At 35.2% G+C, this 24276-nt stretch overlaps 2 protein-coding genes across 2 annotated transcripts; both read right to left on the minus strand.

The window, feature by feature from the left end:
- Positions 1-16: 16 nt before the first annotated feature.
- LOC100267474 (homeobox protein SBH1) lies at positions 17-7457 on the minus strand. The gene is made up of 4 exons (XM_002271908.4): positions 6173-7457; positions 5565-5808; positions 833-1077; positions 17-517 (listed from the first exon to the last, which is right to left on the minus strand). Exons 1-4 carry the CDS (start codon positions 6560-6562, stop codon positions 311-313), a joined length of 1086 nt encoding a protein of 361 aa, XP_002271944.1. The 5' UTR covers positions 6563-7457; the 3' UTR covers positions 17-310.
- A 10671-nt stretch (positions 7458-18128) lies between these two features.
- On the minus strand, positions 18129-23583 carry LOC100262315 (plant UBX domain-containing protein 4). The gene is made up of 4 exons (XM_002272030.5): positions 23357-23583; positions 19436-19715; positions 18985-19080; positions 18129-18709 (listed from the first exon to the last, which is right to left on the minus strand). Exons 1-4 carry the CDS (start codon positions 23497-23499, stop codon positions 18329-18331), a joined length of 900 nt encoding a protein of 299 aa, XP_002272066.1. The 5' UTR covers positions 23500-23583; the 3' UTR covers positions 18129-18328.
- Positions 23584-24276: the final 693 nt, after the last annotated feature.

Consider the following 24276-nt stretch of genomic DNA (forward strand, 5'->3'; position numbering starts at 1 on the left):
ATATGAAAGTAGAAAGGAGGTTAAAACCAGGAACCATGTACATTTCAAACTTCTTGGCTATGAAATCTCAGCCATTCCAAAGTGGATTCACCCCAAGTACAAGAACCACAACACAAACCCATCACTTGAAAAACATTTTTAAGGGAGGACGAGCTGCATTTAGCAGTCTGATTTAGTATTAAATAGGCAAAACATAGATACAAGTGGTAAGAGTACAGTAATATATATAACACCATTCAATAATATATAAAGCTACAGATTCAGAAATGCAGTTGCATTTTCAATAGTTTAAGCCGGCCATCTTCCATCTTCAGAGGAGAGTTGGGGAGAGATCCATGGGAAAGGGATTGCCCAAGACATTGTCCATGTAATAGTGGCCTGGATGTGTGGCATCCATAACCACAAACTGCATATCTTCTGAGGGCTTCCAGTGCCGCTTCCTTTGGTTAATGAACCAGTTGTTTATTTGCTTCTGATCCAGGCCTGTGGATTCTGCAAGAGCCAACTTCTGCGACTCCTGTTGACACACAGTTGCACCATGGTGAGTCAATAAAAAACAGAATATTGAGTTTGGGTTCCTATTTTATGATGCTGAAAGCACCAGAAAAAGTACTCAGCAGGGGGTGCTCAAGTGCATACCTAACATATAGAAAACAAAAAACAAGTTTGATAGGGGATGAAAACCGAGACAGACAAAACGCCACCAGGGGGTGCTCAAGTTCTGATTGATTCTTGATACCCCAAAGGGCACTTACATTGTAGATTAATTAGTGCTCAGAATCTAATATAACCATGATTATGGGCATTAAGAAGTTTGTAGGGAAAACAGTACCGATGGGTATGGCCATTTGTAGTGTCTGCTCCACCAATCCAGCAACTGCTGCCGGGCTTCTTTAGGTAGCTTTCCTTTCTTTCTCTTCTTCATGAACTCCTGCTTGAGACTGCTTAGATATCCACTGTACTTGCGCAGAAGCTGGCCTTTCAGTTCCCTGTCCTCTGCTTGAGGATCAATGAAGTTGTTATTTACATCAACTTCTTCTTCAGATGATCCATTTCTATCAAGGCCCTCGCCACCAGCTGATTACATTGAAAATTTATCAGCACTTCATACATGAGAGTTTCTGTTGACGGTAATGACAACTTTAGACATAATAAACTAGATTATGATACTACTCTAGATTCATCGTGAATCTAAATAGTTCCATAGTGATACTGAAGAAATACAAAGCAAAGATTAGATTACAATACTATTCTAGATTTGTCAGAAATCTATATGGTTCCACAGTAATGCTGAAGAAAAACAAAACATAATGTTCCACTGTAATGATCATTGAACGAAACAGAATCCAATAAATCAGGTGCACATGCATATATACTATTAGGTTGCTCCCAGGTTGATGCCCTAGTTGGGGACAAATTAGTCACAATGAAAATTTCGTTCCATGTAAATTTCAACAGATACCTTTTCACTATTGATACCCCTAAATATTCTCCTGGGAAGAATCACATGCTGAAAAAATATTCTTCAGGTCATCAAACAAGAAGACAATCTTATCAATATCATAAATTGTTCCCATCGAATATTTGCTTGCAAGCTGATACCAAACATGATAAATAGTTTCGAGAAACAATATCATGAATTGTTTCTATGCGCAGATTCTTTCCCTGTTCACAAAGATAAAGCACATGCATGCACCACAAAGTAAAACTTACAGAATGTGATCTCCTAGATTGGGATGTGTACTAATATCAAGAGAAGCTAGTTTCACCACAAATTTTCCTTAGATTCAAAGGCAAAACCAACGATTGGTGAAATAACAAAATCTGATTGGGTGGATTTTCCGTATGAGCACGCCTATAGAAATCTACTAGCAGTGAAATAATGTTTTGATCTTGATATACAGGTTTAAGGTGCTTGGAATTTTAGGTAAAAATCTAGATAGTTCCAATATAACTTTACCATTGATCTATCAAGAACCTAAACTGAATGCGTTTACTTGAACTTGACAATATCTGCACTTAAAATTTCCTTCCAGTACTTTATGCCAACCCTTGAAATCTGCTGCTAGAGATAACAAGATCAAAAGTTTCTCATATACCAAATTGCGAAATTCTAAACACATTTGTTCCTTTGATGTCTGAGCATGTTACTTAGCGGTTAAAATCGAAGATAAAAGCTTGCTAACAACATTCTGATATTAATTATGCCAACTACTATAGCATCCATTAATAGAGCATCTAATCCTAGCACTTTCAACTTCACAATTTAAACCCATCATTAAACCCTAATCAATAAAAAATTTGAAGGAAAATATATATCCAAAGAATATTAATATTATTACTACTAGCTCAACAAATTGAATGTTCCTATGGAAATTCTGATAACCTTTTTGTATATATTCACAATAAACATGTCCCTCCATACACATTAACCCAGTATATCTAGTCGGCACCATCTTCATTATCACCTAGACTAAACTAATTCAATATTGAACTACATAGTATTTAAATCTCCCAAAGACTAAAAATGAAAATTAACCCATAAGTAGTTCCACTTCCACCTAGGTTTTTCATATACACACAAACACACACAATCGACAAATATTTTTTTCTCCTGAAAGTGCCCCTTCAAAATTCTGTATTGTCTAAAAAGGCCTAGTGTCTCTAATGCCAGCTAGTTGTGCTTCATAGAGATTCTTTTTAGGCCAATAGATGTTCTTTTTATCCAAGTCCAAAAAGTAGAAAAAATAATCTTGGTCTCCCTATTAGAAGGCCTTCTTTTTAGGCATACCTTTCTTTTAATATCATCACTTCAAACAGTACTGGGACACATCCAGCAAGATCTATTGCAGGCAAATTTCAGGTTTATATATAGACACCTGTATGGGAAGTTCATTCAAGTACTAGTTCTTGAAATATGTTGACAGAGGATATAATAATAATTAATTCAATGGTACTATCCCATATAAAAGAATATTTCAGAAAGTACTGCAATCATATTCAAGTGGATTATATTGATAAAAGTAGGTGATCATATCAAAACTAATAGCAGCAGAACAAATTAAGTAGAGCATTATAAGCAGTCAGAAGGATGCCCTAAAATAAAACCAAATAAAAGAAAATAAAGAGACATAAATCAGTTAATCTTGATAATTCAGACACTGAATAACATCCAATACTGGATCAGTAGCTTACTACTACATCCAATGAGTATCATTGTCAAACTTCATGCACCTTAAACTAAGATATAGGGGACTGAACTCCATGATGATTCATCAGCATAATTAATGTGTAATGTGTCATTACGCAGTCCCAAAACTCAAAAAAAATTGCGGTTATCTAGAAAGAAAATCATTTGCTCAAGAAGCTACAGTTAGGACTATCAGTAGGATATGTAAAAGCAGATTGAAGAGAAAGATGCAGTCAGGCACTTCATCCAGTCACTTCACAACAAACTGTTAAATCATATTGTGGCTATATACATGGTTTCTGTGAAATATTAAAGCCATAGAAATCAAATCTCCATCTATTCCACCAGCACTGGTGTAAATGGAGAAAACTAATAAAATCTATACCGAAAACAAACGTAGCTAGCAGGTTCTTGCACAGGATTTTTGAACTAGTTACATATGTTTAATTAATCCTCTTTCAAAAGCATGAAATAAGGTTAATTTCTCATCCTCTTCTTTATTCCAGCACTACTGACATTCACAAGTGCATGCTAGAGGCCTGGGGTTCTATCTCTCTTACATTATTGATTACCATCACTTTGGACCATGAAAACAGACCATGAAAAACCAGCATGCTATTCACAAATTCTTGGGAAGGAAAACAAAAACTCTGAATAGAAAACTAATAAAATATTTCAGCAAAGAAATCATATATAATCAAACTTTAAAAGCATAAATATATTAGGATTGATGTTGAGCAAAGCAAAAAATAAAGAAAATTGAAACTACAAGGTTTTCTAGCATATAGAAAAAGAGAAAGAAAGCCACAGGACTAGGCAGAAAGTGCATTAATAGATTCACACACAAAGACTAACAAAGATACAAGACAGTATTAATTAACTGTAATTCAAAAATAAATGATAAACATATAAATGAACCCTATAGAAATCAACAATATTATATCAAAATAGTCAAGCATCCGTACAAAATCAAAACTATCAACACTGCACTTAGATCACATCTGTCAAACTCCTAGTCCCTTACAAAATAATTGCACCTAAACAAGGATTCGATCTTACTAGAGCAACAAATGGACTCGACTTTTTTTCATTTGGCTACTATGATGATAGATGTTACACTGCATCCCACTTGTCTGTTAAAATCTTTGTAATTTATCAAATAAGAAACACTGGATGTGACACTGCATACTCAATTTGTCTGCTAAAATCCTTATAATTTGTGAAACACTAAACACAAGAATCAATTTTCACTCAAATCTAAATGCCTAGATATGCTTTCAAGGATGCCACTCCATTCCCAGAACCATGCCCTCTAACTCCAGAGGGGGCCAGCCATCCAAAAAGCAAACCTTCCTTTGTTCCTGATCAGAGTAACAAAGTTGGAAAACCCTCCCCAAAGCTAAGTCTCCTACAGTTTAAATCATGCATGCTCCACAATCAGGGCACAGCCATTCCAACACACCCCAAATGCTTTTAAGATTTGTCCCTAGTGCCATTGCCAGCTCCATATTGTGGGCACTGATGTTCAATCACACCCCAAAAGAATTCCTGCAACATCTTTCCATGCAATACAGTTCAAGTTAAATCTTCAGCATCAAACAAAATATGCACCTTGCTACCTGTAACCTGATCCAGGATGTCACCGGAACTCAGAAAAAAAAATTAATAAAAAAAAAAAGGCAAAGGGTTTTGCAGTTCCGCTTCGCAATTCTTACACATTCACCAAAAGCCAAACCCATCTCAATTGATTTCTTACTTCCCCGGAATTTCTTTGAAAACCAGTTAAAGTTGCACCGGTACGCTTGTTTGGATAGAGGAGACAAGCAGCTAATTAAAAGTCACAGTCAACATCAAATTGGGAAAATAATTGAGAGGCCATTTTCTTCAAAAACATATTCCCTAAAAGCTGCAAAAATGAGCGAATATCTAGCAACCCAGCACCTGAAGAGGTTATAACAAACACAGAAAGGCCAGTTGAGGAAACACACACAACGAGAAGAGAAGAGAATCAAAGCTAAGGATGTATAAAAAATTCCATCTCCACGTACCGAGGAAACCCTAGTCCCTGAAAAAGTACAATACATACACGAAAGAGAAGCAGAAAAAAAAATTATAAAACAACAAAAACAGAAAAAAGAAAAGAAAATACCAGAAAACAAGGATTAAAAAACTAAGCAGCCACTGCAGGAGGCAAGCTCTATAATATTGTTGATTAGTACTATTTAGCCTCTTTGTTCTTGGGAAACAAACACATGCATGTCTGGTTATTATAAAAGTAAATAAATAAATCCAACTACTAAACAATCCATAAATAGCTAGGATCTTTTAAGTTTCGCTGATGGAACGAAGGAGATGGAGAGAGCGAGGTCATCACCAGAATCAGAAGAAGAAACTGTGAGGGCTTTGAACTGGCACTCGACCCTTGAGAGAAAAAGCATAGCTTCCTTGAAGGGTTTGGAGAGCTCTTGCTCGTACTTGGTCAGCATCTCACAGTAGGCCTCCATGAATTGATCGAGAGCCGGATCCTCGCCTATGCAGCTTGTTCCAGTGCGAACCATGGCAGCCTCAGATGCACAAGCTTCCTCTAATCTTGCAACTACTTCAGGTGGTGCTCCGACCTGTCATCAGATTTGACAGAAGTCATGAAGAAAAAGGCAAAAACCGAGACTTGTCTCTATCATTTAGGTCAAAAGGTTTTGTATCCTTCACTTCCTTGCAACATAAATCAAATTAAGAACCACAACGTAATGGGTATGTAGGTTTCCGTCCACACAGTTCATCAGTTCAAAGAATTGAACATGAAATATTTACCAGGAAATGGGCATATAGTGATTGAATTGTCTATCTTTTAAGCTGAAAAAGGCAGAGATGTTGATAAGTGGGTGCATATATACATGTGTTGGAGAGAAAGATAGAGATGAGGACAATAATAATAGCTTTCCGGGTATTTGGCTTTCTGAGTGAAAATTTTTCGTTCTTCACCTTTTGGCAATTGGCATAGGCGGCCAAGAGACGGTGGTAGTGAGGATGAGCCATGATCTTAGCCTTGACAGAAGAAGTGCTGCCATCGTTGTTGCCATGGGTTTCCATGAAATAACACCCAGGGTCACTGCCGTGGTGGTTGTTGGTGGAGGTGGTGGTGGTGTGCTGGTTATGGTTGTGATTCTCCAGTATCAGAGAGGAGCCTCTACTGCTGTTGCGGTTAAGGTCGTGATTGTGGTTGGGAGGCAGAGGAAGAAATAGGGTATTTGCGTCTGCAGCATTAGGATTAGATGTAGTCATGAGAGGCATCATCATCATAGGACATAGTCCATTACTACTGTTGTCTCCAAAAGCCATCAAACAAGCAGTGCTACTAGAACCACCCTCCATTATCTCTCACTTTCTTATCTTTCCATACTTATATAACCATCTCTCTCTTTTCTCTCTCTCTCTCTCTCTCTTCTTCTCTTTACTAAGATCGTCTTTTGTCTCTCCAGTGCTCTCCCGGTTTTTATGCTACAACTTTCAGCCTTTTTACAGAAAATCCTAAATATTGGTAGTAATAGTAGTCAGCTGTGAAGGGTTTTTCCCCTTGGCTTCGTCTGTAAAGCCTGTTCAGATTTCCTTTGGAAATGGGTGTTTTTCTTTCTGGGCATTAACAGCATTAACTCCTCTCTCTCTCTCTCCCCTTCTTTGGCTCCCTCTCTGAGTGAGATCAATGAGAAGTGAGAGAGAGAGATGGGGTTTCACAGTGCACGCGGTGTAAGCCACTGTAACAACAGCTTAGAGCAAGGGACGCCTACGCCTAATGTTTTTATTTATCTTGCAAAGCTTTACCTTCCCGATGAAAACTCTCTCCCTCTTTTCTTGCACTGCCACTGATAGACTGCCATTACTGGCAAGAAAGGAGAAGAAAAAATGTTAAAACAAGAGAAGGTAGAGAGAGAGAGAGAGAGTAGTGGAAAGAAAGAGAGAGTAATAGAGGAACGATCAAATCGAGGAAGAGCCAAGATGGAGGTCTACAACTAGTGGTGATGGAGGGAGAGAGAGAGAGAGGGAAAGGTCTTTGGGGCACGGAATCACCACAACTCCTGTACTGCACTGCTTCATATCAATCTGTCCACTCATTTAATATTCGCTCGTGGATTGTCCTCTTCTTTATCTCTCCCCCAAACCCATCAAACCCAATCCCCATCTCTCTCTTTCTCTCAAGATTTTACTGAAAATTTGCAGTTTTGATGAAGCCAAACCAGATGAGAAACGACGCCGTTTGCTTCAAAAGGGAAAATTGCCCTGACATAATCTTTTCCCAGAATTCAAATCTCTCCCCCCATCTCTCTCTCTTATTATTAGTCTCATTCATTCCATCTAATCCGTAATTATTAGCATAGGAAAAGTGGGTTTCAGCTTAAAAAAAGCTGGAAAAGCTAGTGGGACAGTCCGAATGTCTCTTCCACCTCTCTCTCTCTCTCCCCCCTCTCCGTCTCCCTGTTTCTGAGTTGTGGTAGCTTCACTCTCCTGTGAAAAATCGTGGGAAACCACTCCAATCACGGTGAACAAATTGTCGCTATTGGATTGTCCCCTATGACCCTGCTTACCTAAAAGCCTAATCTCCGCTTACACCGCCACTGTTCCTCTCACTGTTAGTTCTACAACTCTGACCTCTACACTCTCTTTAATGGCGCCTTTTTTAAGCTTTGTGTAGTGTACCTGTACCGCCATCTTCTTTAACACACACACATACAAAGGACAGTCATTTCTCCGGCATTTACACACACCCTAGCTACCAGAGTCGAGGAATCTCAAGACTCCCAACCACAAGTCGATTCTTACAGTCCCAACACTGTAGGTTTTTTCTCCTCCGCTTCCTGTGTCCCCAGTCATACCCTACGTATTGTCCCTTTTGCCTTCCTTGAACGAAGGTACATGGTACATGCAAGTAATTGTTCTGCAAGCTTTAACTTCACTTCTTATCATAGACTTCGTTGGATCCTTATCCAATTAAATTCACCAGTCGATTTAGCTGCAACATATTCTATGTAAATATTTCTTCTCTAATGTGTTACTAATTATATTAGAGCAAAATTCTGAAGACATCATGTTCGATCATTTTCATTATCCTAATCATATTATGTTTTCTCGTACCACTATGTTTCATATGTTTCAACTACCCTAATCACATTATTTTTAGCTATTGGGCAGCGAAGATTGACTCCATGGATCTTAAAAGGGAGTTATGTATTAAATTATCCTCATTAATTAGCCCTAGTGTGTGACATTCTTTTATTCTCCTATTGTACTTTGCGCATAGAACTTGTCAACTTCTAATATTTAGTGCTAATAATTGCTCTTTCGGGCTTTGATCATACATGGGTAGGCCTCGTGTGGTCAACTATTTTATTGATTCAGGAGCCATTGCCACCTTCTGAGTTCTGTCCCCGTTTTTCCATCATGTCCTCATTTCAAATTAGACATTTTTATTTTAGATTATCAAGACCAATGACCTCACCATAGTCCCTTTTAGGTCTCACAGTTTCATTTCACATTCATTAAACCCTAAACCCACCACACCACATTCATCCAATGAGGGGTTCTTGATTAAATTCATCATGCACCCAAAAAAATTGAATAAGGGTTTTAGAAAATTAGACACTTCATGTGAAAGGAAACATGGGTGGTGGATGCTTAGGATAGGATGAGGTCATTAGGGTTAGGGTTAGGGTTAGGGTTACAGAGGGCTAGGGTTTTGGTAGGAAGATAAAGCTATGGACAGATAAAATAACTATAGTACGCGAATCAGTCCCAGCAGCGTAAGAATAAAAGAGGGGAGAAAGTTGAGAAACGTCACTGGTGCGAAGGTGAAGGTGGAGAAAGAAAGAGAGCATATGAGTGAGAGAGAGAGAGAGAGAGAGAGAGAGAGAGAGGGTGGGGTGGGGGGGGGCATGAAGTTAGGCTCTTCCAAGCAAAGCTTTTCTGATTCACTTTACGTCATGTCCATGGGCAGTAACCATGATACAAGTGAAAAAAGGAGGAACAAACAGCTGCCTCTGCTGTTGGCTGGCATTGAGTTCAAAGTTTTTTCAAAATAAATTCTCAAGCTGTCATCAGACTCATCAGTCATCACAACCAGATGTCACAGCAATCAATAACCATGGATACCCTTTTTAAACTAAGGTTTATATCTGTAGTTCATGTGATTCAGGTTATTGAAAAGCAAACCCCTTTTCAGTATTATACATTTATTTCTTTAGCAAAAGACAATGGTACCGAAATTGATACCAAAGCAAACATGTAATCTAGACCATTTAAGTACACCATGAAATCTTAATCATTAAAGGATAATACAAAAAATAAGATTAAAATAAAAAAATTAAATCAACTATGAAAAAAATAAGATTTAGGTATTAAATAAAGAAATCCATTCATATACACGACAATTTGTGATCAATCGATTATCTTTTCAACATAATTTATGATTAATCAATTATCTTTTCCACGTTTAGGAATGACTTGTTTGTTTATTTATACCTTGCACATTCCTATTATGGGTGTGGAAACATAATTATCTTTGGACACTTCCTTAATCCCACACATACCCACAAACCACCACCTTTTTTTCTCTCCTCTCTCGGCACTTCAACGAGAGGGAAGGTTAGATGCTTGGTCCTAATCAACATAGAGTGCTCATTAGTTATAATGCACTCTGATGGCATTATTTTTTCATACCTTAGCTATTGTCTCTTATGTCAAAAAGCAATGCTAAATTTATCCAAGCTGCTTTTTCTATGTATGGGCTTCCTTTTCCACAGACTAACCATCGGATATTTGGCCAGTAATAGCATTGAAGAAAAAAAAAAAAGCCAACTTTTTTTTTGAAAGACGATTTAGTTTCAAAATGTTCCAAGCAACCTGTATCTTTAAGAGACTATTTTAATATAAGATAAATGATTTTTATTAAGTTCTTATAGTGCAAAGATTGAAACTGTTTTTTACAACTTTTTTTTTGAACCCCTCAAATATCCCTAGACGACCAATATGATTGTGGTTTAATATTTTTAGATCTGAATTCTAAAGAATTAATCAATCAAATCCTCATGAATGATGCAAATTCATATTACATTTGAAGCCTGTCACCCCCCTTTACACTTTACTTCAAACGTCATCTAAATTCTAAAGATGAAGAAGAAACAAGATATGATTTAATGTGGGCTCACATGCATGCAAGGAATCCAATGATGGATTTCAGCCAGAAAAAAAAAAAGGGGGGGAGATCTAGCTCAGGACACATTGAATGAGTTTCCGGGTCTAGACATCCACATGTTGAGAAGGCATGGCTTCAATTACAGTTGCCCAAAACATCAAAATTGCAGAAGTAAAACAATCTCCCATAATGGTAAACAACCAGCATACTCTTACACCACTGGATGTTTAGAATGATATTTCATGTGATGATCATGTTCTATGAGCAAGTCAGCCTAAATGGTTATTCAATAATACATGGATTATGGATGTGGATGGTTTAATTAGTCGATTCGGTTTTGGATATTAAAATCTAATTGAATCAATCTAATCGGTGTTTATGCATTAAGAATCAAACTAATTAAACTTAGGGAGGAAATTTATCGGTTCCTAAGTCTGTTTACTTCGTTAATTGATACTTTTTGTTAATTTCGACTAGAACCAAAAAACTTAAATAATAGTATTATAACAATTTATCTTATGATTTGTTTTTTTATTACATTAATACACCCATTTCAAATTATATTATTGTAACCCAATGTTATGAATAGCTATTGTGATTTTCTCTCTATCAACTATATATTAAGCATGGTTTGGAATCATGTGAAAAATATGGAATAAATTAATAATATGACCGATAAAAGTTATAAACCTTTGGTTTTTTATGTTTAACTTTTGGTTCGGCTTGGTTTCTCATCAATTTTTAAAATAACAAATGGTGATTCCTAGAATCTGCATCAAGGGTGCTTATACCTGATCATGACTTTGCAGTATCACACAGAGATTTGGATCTGCTGTTCTAATACATGGCTGTGAAAGTTTTTCAGTTGCTTCACATCAACATACCAGAAGTTACAACCTTACAAAGAAAAATTGCTACCTTTTTTGAAGAACATACCAGTTATGAATTCCATTGTGTTAAAACTCACAAATTTTCTAAAAGACTTAAAAAATGATTGGGAATAAACTGTAGAAGAAGCTAATAAGTATATAATATTCTTTTTGGATGGAAATGACATAAGGGTGCAATAATACCACTCTTAAACCTAAGGATGGGTCATGATGACTTTTAGAATAGCTTATAAGATATGATTTCAAATATCATAAAAGGTTTGACCTAATTTTACTAACCATCAATTACTTTTCAAATGAGATAATCAAAGTTCGATTCAATAATTGGTATCAGAACTAAGGTTTATGGGTTCGAGTCATAGAAAGGATTATTATGATGCAAAAATGTTGCTCTTAAACCCGAAAATGGATCACCCAAATAATGACTTTTAGAATAAGTTTGTAAATTGTGATGTCAAATGCCATAAAAGATTTTGCTCATCCTCATCAACTACAAATTAGTTTTCAAATGAAATATTAATCATAATTCTAATATTACTATAAGTTATGAAGTTTTAAAACTATCAGGATATGAACTCAGCAGGTGATAGTTTTATTAGCTATATTGGAATGTAAAAGGAATATGGTTTAATGTTATAAATAGATAAACATTGATGGACTTTGTCCTGGAAGAGATGAAGGTCCAAGGTTTATGAATTTCATACTTGTTAATGGTACGATAGTGGTATAGTGGTGCTATCAAATTAATGGGATAATGAAGTAGGATTCATTGGACGAGAGGGAAAAATCTTCAAAAAAAGGAAAAAAAAAAGCGACGGGTATTTCAAAATGCTTATCTAAATTGTTTCTGATCATGAATACAACTCACTAATTTGGACACACTAAAAGAAGCCATTATGCAAATCTTGTTGGTGAACAGTCTAAAAGAAGTCTTGGTATCAACCAGGCAAAGGGGGTCATACTTACAATCAAATCATGGAGTCAACTTGTAAGTTAACTCTCATCAATATCCCGATTGGAGAAACACCAAAATACCCTGAAAATGGTGGGTCCAAAATGTCCCTTTCAAGGCGTGTGTACACCACATAAGAGAATTGAAGGCCCCCACTATCTGACTATCCTCCATTAATGCAGGCCAAGCCCCTAATTATTTAGCAGGACTCCCTCAAAACAAGTTGGATGGCACCTCGCTGGCCAGTTGTTTCGAGATGGGTATGCGGTGAAATATCAATAATAAATAATAATGCAGTGTGTTTTTCACTGCTCATTCACTTACAACTTACAAGTTTGAATAAACAGGACTTTGCTTTTCCATAAACAGATAGCCTGTCCTGTGTTCCATGTTCCATGAGTGGCTTTTGTATTTTGTCTCTTTGACATGACTCCCCTTTCCCCTTGCATCTTTATTGAGTGATTGCTCCACTGTGTATATAATAATATTGATGAGAACTGCCTCTTCTCTTGAGGGACTTGTAACTGATTTATGGTAAGGGGGGTAGTGTTTGTTGTGTGGCCCACACATGAGTGATGAAAACCCCTTTGATGGGCCAAACTCTAGAGAGAAAGAGAAAAAATCTTTGAAATGGTAGGATTAATAGTTGTTTTTTGGCCGACAATGTGTTGCTTTTTCTTGTCTAATCCATGGCACTATGAATGGAGAAGAACTATTGCCATCGAGATGATTTGGGACTAAGACGTTGGGGTAGCCTGATTTCGTACCTTCTCTCCAAATCACCTTTTATTTGAGTAAAGAGGGAAAGTTTTTAGAGAGACCAAGGGGTATCTACAAAACTATGAAATTAGATGGAAGTTCTTAGGATTAAGTAGAGGATTTCTAAAGAATTTTGTACATAATTTATTTGTAAGTAATATGGAGTATCCTAAAATTGTGAGAAATCATTAATAGTTCTATAGATGTAGCCAAGGCACCTAGTGCTCGCAAACTTCCATAGTCTTGTATAGCATTTTTATGTAATGCAAACTTTTATTCTTCTAAAACTCTATGTATTGTCTCTTTTGCTCATTTTTAGTTTCTATGTCACATAATATTTATTGTCATTGCAAGTTAAGCTTAGGAAATGTTGATTTGATAACTTCAAGCATCTTAAGTTGTCTAAGTGTAGCGTAGTTGTTAGGAAATATCTAAGTTTGTAATAAGTGGTATTAGAACATAGTTGCAAGGAGGGCATTGCAACAAAGGAAGAATGTCAAACTCTAACATTAATAAAATGACTAATGATCAATAAGCTTGTGAGAAGGAGACCAATCTTATCACACGTGGAGGAAGGAATGATAAGTCTCTTGACGTTGTTACAAACATCAAATCAAGGCTAGCCAAGGTGGAGCAAGCCACAACTTGATGGAGCAAAGGATAGAAAATTGTCTAATGGATCTAAGGGAATAGATCCAAAAGCTCATAGATGGAGTGCTACATTCACAAGTTCAACTAGTATCACATGGGAAACTTATGTCCTTCCAAGCTAATGTAATGAACATGCTTTCAAGCCTAGAGTCAAAACGATGTGGCAACACGTATATAGATGTGTGATGTGGAGAATTCTCATGAGATGATCACCTAGAAGACTATAGTTTTTGCCTGTGCAATGGCCACTCATGAGACACTTAAGGTGGAAGTGTCAAAACTAAATGCCTTTAATGGCAAGTGGGATATTAAAGAGCTAGACAACTTTTTGTGGCATATGAAGTGGTATTTTGAGGTAATAGTACTGAATGACAATATTTGTTAGAATCCTAGTTATACTAATCTAAGACAATCACCTAAGAGGGAGGTGAATAGGGTGAATGTTCCTTTTTACAAAATCAAACTTAGAATTCAAGTGGCAATTTTATATAATAATAAAACAAGTATAATATGTCTTAGGTAAAGAAAGTATATAAAATTGTGTGAATGTCTTAGATAACTCGACCTATATCCACTCATCTCAAACTCTTAATCAAGTGAGAGTTCCACTAACAAAGCTTCCAAACTCAAGCATTCTGATTGAAACCAAAATATGTGTTCTAATAGCATATATATAATATGATTTATGCAATATAAAAAACTCAAATCATCTAACTTAATTTTGATCAATTATAAAACCCTAGTTATGGATTTAACTTTTTGAACCTAATTCCAAGTTTAAGAGATTAAAAAAAATTATAAGTGCAAAAGTCATTATCAACCAAGGAAATAAAAGGGGTTAAACATGCATAATTAAGAGACTTGAGACTTATGAACCATGAAGATTCCAAGTAAGGGTGTGATGAGTAACTCATAGGCATGAAATACTAGCAATGGATGTTGAGTGAAATATGGGGCAAGCAACCATAATGGAAAAGGTTTGAAGCAAATGTAATCAAGTTCACATGGAAATTTGGAACTTAAAATATAGCAATAGTACATACTTTGACTTTTAAGGTAAAATTTAGAGTACTTTCCATGGTCAATTTTGGGTAAGTTATATATCGTTTCAAAGTTCGGGAAGTCAAAAGTCTAACGCTTTAAATAATGTATAAATCGGAACTAAAACGAATAAGTTATGCTCGTTTGAAAACAACTACGCAAAGGTAAATGACCATTTTGAAATTCAACTTATATATAAATTCGAAATCCATTTCAAAATTGCCTCAATTTTGAAATCACATACTATGACATTGATGTTTCACCTCCTCTACTTCAGGAATTACATATTAGGCACTTCATCTGCCTTAAGTGGGTCTCACACGACTAGACATCGTGATTTTATTTTTTATTTTTAGTCATTTTTAGGTAATTATTTTTAAAATAAGTGGTCAATAGGAACATGTCATGTGTTAGGTTGTTTTGTGGAAACTATAAAAACTCAATTTTTAGGTTTTCTAAAGAGTTTTGATTGTTTTTAGATTGGAGAGAAGAAGATGAAGTTAGGATATTGGTTTGTTCTCTTTTTCATTATTATTAATTAATATATTATTTTTTATTTCCTTAATTTTCAAGAATGGTTCTTTATCTTTCTTTAATGAATTGTGCTTGTGAAAACACACCCATGAGAGATTAAAGAGTTTTCTTAGGGTGTCAAGCATGAAAACCTAGGGTTAAGGTTTATAAGGAAACAATGGGAAATTGAACTCAATAATGGAATGAATGATTGGTTAAAGGTATAATTAATGAGAATTGAGATGCTTTCCAAGATCGGTTTGAATTAGGGGGTGGTTGTAACGATCTACATCCAATCGTGTTGATATTGTTCGCTTTTGATCCAAAGGGATCCCCACAACTTTAAAACGCGTTTCGGAGTTTAGAAATGGTTGTTCAGAATGTGAGTCTAGTATTTATATTTTAATTATTAATTATTTATTTACTTTACTTGTATTTTTAATTTTTAATTTTTAATTATTTATTTACTTATTTTAAGCCCAAGCCCATAATCAAATATTAAAATCTTTTGGGCTTAGGTTGGTGCTACCATTATTTAATCGACTCAACCAGTTGAGGTTTAGCCTCGATCTATTGAGGCTTAGCCTAAATTGATCGAAGCTTAACCTAAACTAATTGAAATAAGGTTCTACCAATTTTAGGCATTTTTACTCCCTTAATCAATTGAGCCTAATCAACTCAACTATTTCCCTTGTACCTTAATCGGTTACATTGAAAACATATATTTAAGATCAAATCAAGGTTGAGAAACCTCAACTAATAGTTCCTCAATGTTTAAAAAACTTTTAAAAATATTTTAACTATATTAAAACTTAGGGTATTTTCTCAAATCAAAATTTTTTTAATCCAATTTATAAAAGAATTCAAAACAATTTAATACTTGGATAATTTTAGTTGCTTAAGTAAAAATGAAGTGTATGACCTTAATGCACCAACAACCTTATAAAGAAATCCCAGAGAAATAGTCTTGAATTGATATTCTCTTTGAGGTTTTCTCATTCTTCTTAATTTTCTTTCAACTTAATTTATCTTTGTGATTATCACTTTGAAATCTTCTTGTCTAAGTACACTTAGAATAAATCATTAATTTCAAACCTTATTTTATCATCATCAAAACTAAGATTAACCAAACCCTAGTTTCACAAGACTACCAAGATTCATATCACAGTTCTCTAACTTCTTGATATTGTTACTCTATGGTAGCACTAAAGGTTTGTCAATGTAGACCTATATTAAGACTTGTCTTGTGTGCCAATAAGATTAGGTGGAACAACAATTACCTAGAAGACTATTAGATCCACGCCCAAGTGACCATGGGAAAGCTTCACCTTGGATTTTTTTATTGAGTTGCCTAAGTCAAAATGCTATGACTCAATCATTGTGGTGGTGGATTGGTGCTCTAAGTATGTAACATTCATAGTAGACCCTATAAATTGCAATGTGGAGAAGAAAACAAAGTTGTTCCTTCAATATGGAAAAGTATTATGGGTTGTCAAGGTACATTATCAATGTCCATGACTTGTGCTTCCCTAGAAAGTTTTGGATGAAGCTTTTCAAGACGATAAGGTTAGAGATTCACTGTTTTACTAGTTTTCATCCATAGATAGATGGAAAAACAGAGAGGGCGAATGCCTTACAAGAGCTGCACTTAAGGCACTTTATGAGTGCCAAATACAGAGATTGAACTAAGTTTCTAAATGTAGGACAATTCTCTTACAACCTACAAAGGAATGAAGTGAAAAATAGGAGCTCATTCGAGTTGGCTACAAGACAACAACCATTAACTCCTCACACCTTGAGGACAAGCTACATTGAGAAGAGTTTGACAAATTTCAAATAGCTAAGGGATGACAAGCACGGGTGGTCATAGCCCACTCATATAAAGCCACTAAAAAGATGAAAAAATTGGTTGACAAGAAGAGGTGATGCACTAAGTATCATATTCGAGACCAAAGTATTCTCGTTCAGCTCATCTCAACATAATAAGCAAAGTTCAAGGAAGGTTGATTTAACAACTTCAAACATCTTGAGTTGTCTAAGCTTTGTACAATTGCTTAAGAGACAACCAAGTTGGTGACACCAAGCTCTCCTTCACCATAAAATAAAACAATATTATTATTTTTTTTTTTTAAAAAAAAAACTAGTTTAAAATGCTTTGAAATTTCTTACAAAATTAGGTTTTCTAAAGCATTTTTTTAACATAATTAATTTTTATTAAATAATTTGTGTAATAGGTAACAATCTTTTAGGAAATCATGCTCCAATTTGACATATCATGTTGGCATAGAATATAGGAAGTTGATTAAAATTAAGAAATTTGTGACCAACTAAGGATACATTTCGTACCCATAAAGTTTAAAGGAAAGATGATAGAAAGAAACATTACCATAGAAAATTGAGGAAAAGAAAACTAAATTATTAGAAAATACACTTTCTTAAGCTTTCATTATTTGAGGAAAATGAAGAGAAGAAAAACCTTTCATCATTTTCCTTTCCCTTTTCCATTTTTCTTTATATTCTTTAATGACATTTAAATATTTAAAAAAAAAAACTTAATATTTTTTTCTCTTCTTTTAAAATTTTTTTCAAAAACCAAACATAACTTAAGGTGATCCACTAACGACTAACTAATTGACTCGTACATTAAATTACATGTACAAGTCAAAGACTCATACCCATGCAAATTAATTTTCTTGGCCCATCAAGTTAATTAGTGTTAGGAATTTAACAATAATAATAATAATAAAAGCTATTAGAGCAAAACCATTTTTTGCAATTAGTAGTATTTTATAAAATATTTTGATAATAATAATCAGCAACCATGCCCATCGTTTTCAAATTTAAACCTGATCTGGGCAGGTTTAGAATAATTTCAACTGATGAAATCTCAAAATCCATGCATATATAAATTGAGAGAACCTGATCTTTCAACAAGACAACACCACAAAATGATCACTACTGAAATTATATATAATTTTTTTATTTTTTTGAAATTTAATTGTCATAAGAGGCAGGCCTCGTACTAAAAACTTCATAAACAAGTACCAGAAAATCTCCCAAATGGTACCATATAATCAGTGTATTCTTACCTTCATCAATATCCTTTTGAGACTGGTCCAAGGTTTTTAGTACAGTAATGCAGCCCAGAGTTAGTATTTCTGGATAACGACTGAGTTGGCGAGGCCGGCCTGCTCTATTGTCTGCATTGGATCGTTGAGTTGCTTGGGAGGGAATCCCATCATCTGCAGCTGGTAATTTGTGGAACCACCAGGCCTAGATGCTTCGATGAAGGCACGGATGTCGGTGATGGTATGGTGGTAGTTGAAGTGAGCAATCATGCGGGTTCCATCAGACAACCTGAGCTGGATCGAGGTTGATGGCAATGCTTCATCCACGATCAGTCCCATGTTAGGAGATGGAGCGGTATTGAGAGGAGTGGGAGCAACAGTGGGCTCGGGTTCTGGAGCTGCACTGCTGCTTCCTAAAGTTCGTCCCACCCCCTGAAATGGAACCCGGGTCTTTTCTGATTCCTGCAAGAAACTGAAATATTAGAAAAAGGATATGTGATACAGGCTGTTGGTAGAATTCAAATCATCTACAAGATTGTAGATTCCGACAGGTTTAGAACACATTGAAAAGTACTCAAATGAGTTCTAAGGATATAAACTAGTTTCATATTAAATAGAATTTCACTGTAATAACCTTACTAGGTATACAGGTAAATTTTCTGACCGCTATGGGTAGTGACAAACGATCATGAACATGAGAAATGCAACAAGTCAATATATAAAAATAGAGGACTCACGGGGCAGTTCTCATCCCTCCTTATGAGGTTGACATGAACAGAGGACCTCCTATCTGCAGGCTCAAGCTCTTTTGGACACTCTGACTTTCTGATGCTCTGCATTTAGATGTAACAAACTATTAAGATCAACACCAAGCCATAATGCCTGAGTTAGTTTAGTTGTTGCAGAAAGTTGGAATGAAAATGAAGGGAAAAATATATGTGCAGGAACTTAAGGTGTATCTAGAAAATGAAGGCTAATAAAAGATTTTTAAAACAAATTATGGTATAACATGGAAGGAGAAATGAAATGCAGCATTTATTTCATACTCTACATTTTACAATACAAAGCACAAGGACAAAACCCTGTCATTCTGCTCTGTTGCAGCACCTTGTTTGGTGCTTCTGATTTTCATCTTTTTATCAGCATTTTCCTTTACCTTTTTCAGGGATGGAATTGAATTACCATTACCTCTAGGAAAGATGCATTTTCAGGATCATCTAACCTCCTCAAGGGACCATCATTCACTGTGAAGCCATTACTCCAAAAGACAATGTTGTGAATAACAGTCTCAGGCTGTTGAGGAGCAGTTGGTACTAATTCCCCAGAAAGTAATCTTCCAGTCCCAGTAAAGCTTCTTGAGCTTGATGAAGGATTTATCATGGGGCCTTCCACTGCTCCCAATTGCCTAGCTTGATTGAAAATTGCATCCACATCATTACCCTTTGAAGGGTCTTGGACTAGCATCCCACTGCAGACGTTATTATTACTAATGTTAGTCAATCATCATTCATTTGTTAATATAATATTAACATTTGATTAATAAGAGCTGAAATGTAAAGATGACATAAGTTAGTACATATAATGAAAAAATTAAGGACAGAGATCACTAATTCAATAAGCTGTGGGACTATTTAACTCAGCTTAGCAAGAAATGTAAATAATAATGAGGCCAACATATAATCTAATACCCTTGTTACATGTAGAAATTTGGGCATTCCAATAAGAAACACCTCTCTAGATTGATGTATATAGAGAAAGAGTACTGTCTTCAATGCTCTTGTGTGTATTAGCCATACTTAAGCTTCTTACAACGAAAACTGATTTTAAAGTACAGTTTCATAGAATTTGGAAAACAAAAAGGAAAATACAGAAATTTTAAGTGGCAGCGGCTTCTTGCACCAAGAAGACAGAGAGAATGGAGCATGCCTCAATCAATGTTTATTCAAGGATTTCAACTTGCACTTCATCAGTCTAAGAATAACTCGTAAAAGGGAACCATGGTGACAAATAGACTATCTGACGTATGCATACTTGACTCATGACATGTAACGGATACCAAATAGCAGAATTACTAGTTCATGGTCTGAGCTCATTACTGGCTCACCTTGACTAACGATTTGTGGACCAATAGAATGTGTGTCAATTAGGATCAACAAGTTAGTGCCAACTCCGAGTGAAATCATTTGGGGTGTTTTGAAATAATAGTTAAAATAATGCAGAAACTAGAGTTCCAATCCCAAGGGAAGGTTTTGTTACTTCTAATTTCTTTATACAAGTAAAAGCAGGAGAATCTATTGCAAAAAAAATAACCGGTTAGGAATTCCACAAAGCTGCATAAAATATCCAAGACAAGGTTGCAATAAAGTTTAGAACATTAAAATCTATCCAGAAGAAAGAATTATTGACCAACCAGAATGCATAAAAATATTAGAGCTGCCATATCAGCAAAACTTTCATTTTACCTCTAATTTCTTCATTGAAATAGAAGGAAGATAAAGTAAATACACAACTTGTTAGAATTCCAAAAAGCTGCACAAAATATCCAAAATAAGTATGAAATGCAGTTTCAACCACTAGAAATCTCCCCAGAAAAGACAATTGTGAACCAACAGAATGCATGGAAGGTACAGTTCACAAAGGTACAATTATCTCCCTACCCCTTGGAATAGGGGCATGATGCAATCCAAGGCGCATGCTTGCATGAAGTGAGGCACAAGCTAGGGTACATGCGCAATTTCATAAAATACTGTAAATTTGGCTCTAGTTTCACCAAATATGTTAAGTTAAATTAAAAAAATAAAATAAAAAATAGTGGAAACTAGTGCTGCTCTGCAGTGAGCTTAAATAGAAGAAATAAAAACATAGACAAGGTGTGCTTCCTCAATAAGGCATGCCCTTTGCCAGGAGAAGCACCACAGTAGGGCAATTAGTGGGCCTTGGGCCTAGGTGTGCCTTTAACAACTATCTTACTATACAAGATATTTGCACCCTTAATTTCACTCCCATAAAATTCATGATTGTCATTCTTCATGCAACAGTCCAACCACCAGCTACATCATTTAAACCATTACACTTCCATGTATTCTTGACTAGCTCCAACAACCATTTGTTGATGTTTCCCCTTTCTTTCACTATTCTCAACATGTTTTAACTAGGAGGCAGATGACCACCAATTAAATTCTTAGCAGCAGCACACCATCTGAATAAAACATCCAAGCAGTCTCACCATGTAACTTTCCTCAACTCCAAGGTAAAATGCATTCTTTAAGTCTATATCTCCCTCGGCCTTTCTTTTTCTAGGTTCAAAGCCTCCTGCCTGACTGACCTAGGTCTACTGTTCCCATGCCCAATCTTTGATTTAAAGGTAAGGGTGGTTGGCCAAAAAGCAAGAGATGGCAAAGGTACTTATTTTGGCATAGCATTTTGACCTCAATTCTGCTTTTTCCACTATATTTTGCATTTCAAAAACATGTTGGGATGTCATTGCTGGGATTCTTAATGAATGCAACTTAACTCCAGAATACGATCCCTTGTAAGTCACCTGACAGAAATCACATAAAACAGACAGTTTCCTCCCCCCTTCCCCAGTTTTATCTCATCACGTAACATACTTCCAAAGTAGGTACAATCACTTTGTCCATTGGAATCCTAATACAACCAGTGAAACCCAAAATTCTGGAATTCAATTCCTATGGAATAAGAATTTAGCAAAAGATTTAACAGGATGAGTGGCAAATCAAATATATATAATGAAATTCTGATTTTACACTAAGGTTCTTTTTCCTTTTTTGGCTGGAAATGGAGAGACCTGAACCTGTATTAAATCCTAATTGAAAAGGCAAGATAACGAATAGTTATTAACACACAAGAAGCAAGGTGCATAAGAGATAAAAACATGAACTAATCCCCAAAAGCCCTAGCAACCAATGCATAAAAACATCAACCAAACCAACACCCCCCAACTCCCAACACAAGGGCATTAGTTTTTCCCCTAATCAATAAGGGGGGGAGGGAAGGGTGTCTCTCTCTCTCTCCCCCTTTCTTTTCCTCCACCGAACAGAGAAAAAGAAAAAGGGAAAAGAACTCTTTCGAAGCATACATTGAACATGTAGCGTTACGAGACTTCTTCTCAACCCTGGCACTTCAAAATGATAGCAAAACTTCAGTCCACTCTAATTGAGAAGCTGGTTTAAGTCATAATACCAGTCTCATGGAACTTGAGCATACAAATCATGTCAACAAAGATAAATCTAAATTCAGCAAAAAAAAGGCTTCAGGACCAATCACCAAAGTTCAATAAAACTAATTTGATCATCAGTCATCAAGATTTCAAAAGTTTTCAAGTTAAAAATTTCCCCATCAATTACAGATCCAACAAAAGTGCTTTGCATTACTACACTCCAACATATGCTTTCACGAGGAGCTTATGCAAGGGTAACAATATCCAACAGCCATAAACTTATAAACAACCAAAACTTGACTTTTAGGTCCATGGAGAATCACAACTCAAAATTTCAATACAATCAACCTTCTGTGAACTGTTAGATATGACCAATGCAACAAAACATAGGAAAAAGTCCATGTCATCAATTGTATATTAAATCTACAGTAATTCTGTTGGGGAAAGCACAAGTGATTATGGATTATACACAATTTGGGTGGAAAAGCAGTCCAAAACGAAGTTACCATCCTGATTGTGGTTAGAGATGAGTGAATGAAATACTCTTCAATCTTTACCATAAGAATTAATTCAATTTGGAAAGAAAAGTTAATGGGTGATCGCCAAAAGAAGCACCTTGCAATCAAACCCCCAGGATTTAGAACCACAACCTGAACCTTTTTTCTCTAAAATCTCAATCCCAAGGTAAAAAAATTCGGGCCTTTTTCTTCTTCATGCACCACCGTTTGGTTGCTGACAAAACAATTATCCCCAAAAAAGGTAAACATCATCTCAACTCAACCAAACAGGCAACCATGAAAAACCTAACCCACAATAAATAAATAAATAAAATTAATATTTTTTTTCGTTTCCTTCAATTTCTCAGCCACCAAACAGGAAAACAAAAAATCCACATAGAGAGAGGGAAAAAACTAGGGCTAAAAAGAAACCTCTTCTCGCCACCGGTGTAGTACTCCTGAGGGCCATCGGAGTCGCTGTCGGAGTCCGGAGCAGTCGGACGATTCAAATCGGAGAGGGTTCGAATGCCACGACTACTGGAGGGCTTCGACGATTTCTTATCCCGGGAAGCCATAGAAGACTCAGAGAAGATAATAGCGAAGAGTATGTGATGCGATCTGGGGTTTAACCTTTATGCTTCAGACTATATTCCAAGCTACCAAAGTTTATATATATATATATATATATATATATATATATATATATATATATTTTTTTTTTTTATTTTTTTTTTTTTCTGATATTTTATTTTTAAACTTTTTAAAAATATTTTAGATGGAATAGAGAATATTTTTGTTCAGAAAAAAAATTATATTCTATGATTTTAAAAGGAAACAATTTTCAAACTCTCAACTTCATATTTCAAAAAGAGAACTACAGAATAAATTCATTAATTTGAAAAAATATATATTTTAAAAATAAATTTTTAGAATTATTTAAAAAAATATCTTCGTAAAAGTATATTGCCCATATTTGTAACGTAAAAATCTTAAAATATTCTTTATATTTTCAACTATTTTTTAAAAAACACATTTAGAAAGGTATTTTCAAAAAATTATTTTTAATTCAAAACTTATTAAACGTGTCTTCTAAATTAAAAAAGTATTAAAATACTGAAATTATATTAATTTATTATAAAAACATTTTTAAAATGAAATTTCCAAATATAAATTCAATTGCATAATAATAATAATAATAATAATAATAATAATTCTATCCAATCTCTAAACCCAAAGATTAATAATTAATATTAACTCATTTGTTTTTCTTTTCTTTTCTTTTTTTTAAAAAAAAAAGAGAATCTTATAAAATTCTAAATATCCTTTTAATATTTAAAACATAAAAGTTATGA

Source organism: Vitis vinifera, chromosome 10 (genome assembly GCF_030704535.1).
Source record: "Vitis vinifera cultivar Pinot Noir 40024 chromosome 10, ASM3070453v1".
Classification (NCBI taxonomy): Eukaryota; Viridiplantae; Streptophyta; class Magnoliopsida; order Vitales; family Vitaceae; genus Vitis; species Vitis vinifera.